The sequence below is a fragment of the Oratosquilla oratoria genome, chromosome 17, assembly GCF_046742065.1.
Source record: "Oratosquilla oratoria isolate Oo_2021 chromosome 17, ASM4674206v1, whole genome shotgun sequence".
NCBI classification, from domain to species: domain Eukaryota; kingdom Metazoa; phylum Arthropoda; class Malacostraca; order Stomatopoda; family Squillidae; genus Oratosquilla; species Oratosquilla oratoria.
This window is the reverse complement of record NC_134793.1, coordinates 25,336,882-25,341,881: the sequence shown is the minus strand read 5'-3', so window position 1 is coordinate 25,341,881 and position 5,000 is coordinate 25,336,882. Positions and strand designations below refer to the sequence as shown.

General features: G+C 40.3%; 1 protein-coding gene across 1 annotated transcript in view; it reads left to right on the top strand.

Moving 5' to 3' along the window:
- LOC143034529 (potassium channel subfamily K member 15-like) overlaps positions 1 to 5,000 on the top strand; it is a 74,931-nt gene that overhangs the window by 56,708 nt on the left and 13,223 nt on the right. The window contains exons 3-4 of the mRNA XM_076200706.1: positions 185 to 335; positions 4,097 to 4,280. Coding sequence (XP_076056821.1) covers positions 185 to 335; positions 4,097 to 4,280 — 335 coding nt within the window. The remainder of the gene's footprint in view (positions 1 to 184; positions 336 to 4,096; positions 4,281 to 5,000) is intronic.

Genomic DNA, 5,000 nt, shown 5'->3' with positions numbered 1-5,000 from the left:
ATATATATATAATGTGTGTGTATACATATATGTATATACGATATATATATATATATAATATATATATATATATATATATATACGAGTAGAGTATAAAACCTTCCCTGAATATGTGAACCATTTGTACTTCTTCCAACGTTGCACATCCTTTACTCCTCATTTCATTGTTGATCTTCCCTTACAGGTTATGGGAACCTAACGCCCAGGACGGACATGGGGAAGTTGACCACCATCGCCTACGCCATTGTGGGCATGCCCCTGATGCTTCTGTACATGGCCAACCTGGGCGAGATCCTCGCCAATACCCTCAAGTTCCTGTTCTTCAAGGCCTGCAGGTGAGATAGTACAGAGGGTTTTTCGACAAATGCGATGCTTTTCCTTAACCTGCTCGGGGTCGCTTACATGGTGAGCAAAATCCTTAGGCATCCACTCATTACTATTACATTTTTGTTTGCGCACGACACGGTGTCCGAGCTCTTTGGGCTGGTATGGATATCGGGTGATGAAAACGCCACATTATCTCATAGTTGTCGCGCTCCTTTCTTGACAGGCCTCAAAGACACACACTAAAAAACAAATCGAACATTCCACTGAAAATGTGTCCTACTAATTGGTTTAACACGAAGAAGCTTTGAATCTATTGGACCTATGCTTTTGTTACGAAAAAAACAACAACTATAATATTCGTAGATAATTTTCAAAATATAAAAAATAATTGATAACATTGCTCATTACTTTGAAATTCTTCATGTTGATCCACCTTTGTTAGCTATTTAGATTAATTTGTTAGTCATACTTACTTTTTTCATTTATCTTTAAACCATGAGCCCACAACTCATCCAAATGTAATTATATTGCAATTATAGATTTAGGGAGAAATGTAATTTACAAGGACACAAAAATGACTTTTTATAGCATATATCTCTCATTTGTTGGTTCCAAGTTTTAGATTTTATCGGAGGAGTGCAAGAAATTAGCCGTTTTTGTTGCAAAAAAATCTTTCAACAGCGTCATAATGTCAACCGTTTTCTTTGTTGGCGGAGAGCACCATTGTATCATAGAAAACTCAGAGGCACTTCTTACTAGAATGCAACGAGCTATCCTCGATCAGAACCCGGAACAAACTACTCCAACAACTTTACCCAGAAAACAAAAACACGATTCTCAAGAAACTATTAATGTTTGATACCAAAGCAGAAAACCTAGAAGAGAACCGGCAAACAATATTTAACTTCTGAAAACACAAAACAACGAAGTAAAGGAAGCGAAACCCACCACCACTACTATTACTATTACTACCATTACTACTACTACTACTATTACTACCATTACTACCATTACTACCATTACTACCATTACTACCATTACTACTACTACTACTACTACTACTACTACTACTACTACTACTACTACTACTACTACTACTACTAAAGTAGTTGTTCTCGTTACATCTGTTGCTGACACTGAACAGTTATTCAGTCTATATACTGGTACACTTGTTTGCGAATCAAAGTCAATGTTTGTAACTTTTTTTTCTCACAAAATTCCATTAATTTCTCACACTCACCTATTCTCTACTTTTCCTTTCTTCTACGTAGCCTACCTGCCATTGGTCTTCGCTTCGCTCGTGTACTCTCTGTTTCAATGCTGAAAACTGGTTTTACTGCGGTAACCACAACACGGCGCAATAACTGACCTACACGCACGCGCACGCACACACACACACACACACACACACACACACACACACACACACACACACACACACACACACACACACACACACACACACACACACACACACACATATATGTATGTATGTATATATATATATATATATATATATATATATATATATATATATATATATATATATATATATATATATGTGTGTGTGTGTGTGTGTGTGTGTGTGTGTATACATACATACATACATCCATACATACATACATACATACATACATACATACATACATACATACATACATGCATATATACATACACAAAAGAAATAGATGAGCAGGGTTGATGAGTGGGGGATTTTGTGTGGCCGACGATGCCACTGACAGGGCTACGCGACCTGGCCTAACCTCTCAGCGGGCCCCACTACCTGGGCTACCAAAGCTGGGATCGCAAAACTCTGGTGCATTCTAGCCACAAGTTAACGTAACTTCACTGTGGGCTACTTAGCAAGTCTGGAGCAGAGTACCTGGAAAACACTTTAGAACTTACCTTAGGTAATGTGTGAAGGGACTTGTCCAGCAGTCTGGCGAGAGCAAATGAATCTTATTCTTCAGGATTCATTTTTCAAACCAGTGATGGAAGAATTTTTTTTTTTAGGAACCAGGTAGATGGAGGCTGCACTCGTAATATGCGCTTAAAAAATGGGCTTTATTTTAGTTGTGCACACCTACGTAATATACCATAAGAAAATTGAATATTAATTTTGTAAATTATAATACATGAACGTAATATGCGATTTTTTTTGGCGGAAAAAAAAACTGGTACAAGCAAATCTACTAACGAACGAAGCCGCTAGGATACAGTCCAGACGCCATGTTGTCATTTGTCCAGTCCAGTCACTGTCAGTTAGACAATTTTTTTCACATTGTGGGCCGGGTGTTCTCTAACTCCAGGTGACGTTAATAAGCGCTGTTACAAAGACAATAGGGCTTCCTTGGACTTTGTGAGAGAACACGGGGTTCTGCCGTCGTCTGTTAATTGCCCAAGGTACAATAATATTCAGGCCGTCGGCATCCGTGACAACGACGATGACCCGTATGATCTTTCGAATTTGAGGTACCGAATTACTATACATAGGTTAGGTTACGTAGGTTAGTTAGGTTAGGTTAGGTTAGATTAGAATATACAAATTTATCATCCTTTTTTTTCTTCGACCTCGGCATCTATCAAAACAAACATGGTCATTCAACCGCCGTAACTTCGTTCGTTAATAAATCTGTTTTAGCAACTTTTTTGTAGGTGTGCACTTCTAAAATTTTACCTAAAAATGCATGATAGATTATCTCCCTTAGTAACGGGTCGTATGCCGTACCTCTCCTTCTCTCCAAGCCTCAAAACATTCCATCACTGGCTGTACAAGCACTTTAACACAAGAGTACTCGTAGTCATCATACTATTGACACAAAATAATATCTGGAAGGACAGCGTGGTCCTTTTCAAAACAAGAGGAACTCCAGTTTTCACACACAAGAAAGAAATCACAAATCTTCAGAGTAGATACCCGCACTCAACACAAACCAACTCAAAACTAAGTTGGCGCCCGTCCGGTGTCATTGTCGTTACAAATTAAAGCACTGTGATTGGCTGAAACCGGTCACGGGATTCAAAACAACCTGGTTATTGGTTCAAGCGTTTACTTAAAGCCCCGAATGTCAAGATCATTTTCTGTCATCTGCATGAGAAAAAAATCTGGCAGACGAATTTTGCTTGTTTAACATCGTTATTTTTTAAGAGGGATGGATGTTCCCTTGACTCGTTTCTTAAGGTACAAATATTCTCAAGATCTTTCCTGTTTACCTGCGAACATGTGTGTGTGTATGTGTATGTGTGATTCACCATGGTCTTGGATCATGTGTTGGACTCGTGATCGATAGCTATTTCCCTCCCAGAAGAGAGCTCATAGCTCACATATAACCGATCTATGAGTAAAGCTGTGACCTTACATGCACACACTCCCCCAACTCCCCTCCCACGAGAGTTGGAGTAAAAACTCGCAGCGCAGCGATGCTGAAATTATTTCAGTCCTGGTCGGGATTCAAACCTGGATCGCCGTAGCGGCGTCCGCAAACGCTACCACTGCGCCAACGAATCGTGTGTGTGTGTGAGTGTGTGTGTGTGTGTGTATGATCGTGTGTAAAGTAACGGGATTATCCATAAATCGGGCCATACATGATCTATGAGCTCTCATCCGGGAAGGTTATAGCTGTCGATCACGAGTCCAATACGTGATCCAAGCCCGTGGTGAATCACACACGCGCGCGCGCGGGCGCTTGCGTTGCCCTTTTCACTGTCATCACCTGCCGCATTGCTGTTCTCTGTGCGATCACGTTGTGACTCTCTCCCTCTTTTATAGGTGCGACCTTGGCAGCGTCGGATACTACCGGAGTAGCAGCGGCACCTTGAGGCCCAATGCTGGCGGCGCCACCAGAGGAGGAGGAGGAGGAGGAGGAGGAGGAGGCTCTTCATCCGTGCGGGACCGGAAAAACCCAGAGGGGCTCGCGAGAGGACGGTCCTTCCAACACAACAAGAGTACCAAGGCGGGTGGGGACGTTCTTGGAGGCCATAACTCCAGTAGTTGCACGTTGCGCGTCATCAAGTACGATTACCTGCAAATGTATGTGTCCACATGTGTGACTGCAATTGGCCAGGCTTATCTGAAGCGTGTACAAGGGTTTCTGTAACTTGAGACATGTTTATTGGAATGTCTGCAGCTACAAGTAGGGAAATATTCACACGCACACGCACACACACACACACACACACACACACACACACACACACACACACACACACACACACACACACACACACACACACACACACACACACACACACACACACACACACACACACACACACACACACACACACACACACACACACATATACATATACATATATGTATATATATATATATATATATATATATATATATATATATATATATATAAATATAAACACACCTGGTTTGGCAGTGTGCGAGACCTCGGTTCGATCTTGGGGTGTGACAGTCGGAAAAAATAAATGACATATATATATATAATATATATATATATATATATATATATTATATATATATATAATATATATATATATATATATATTGTAGTGGTCTAGGGCACCGTACAGGTAATTTACGGATAGCCGAGTACAGAGGGTTCGAACCCTGCATGCAACTGTCATAAAAATTATCGATATATATATATGTATATATATATATATATATATATATATATTCAACAAAAACCCACTGTGTT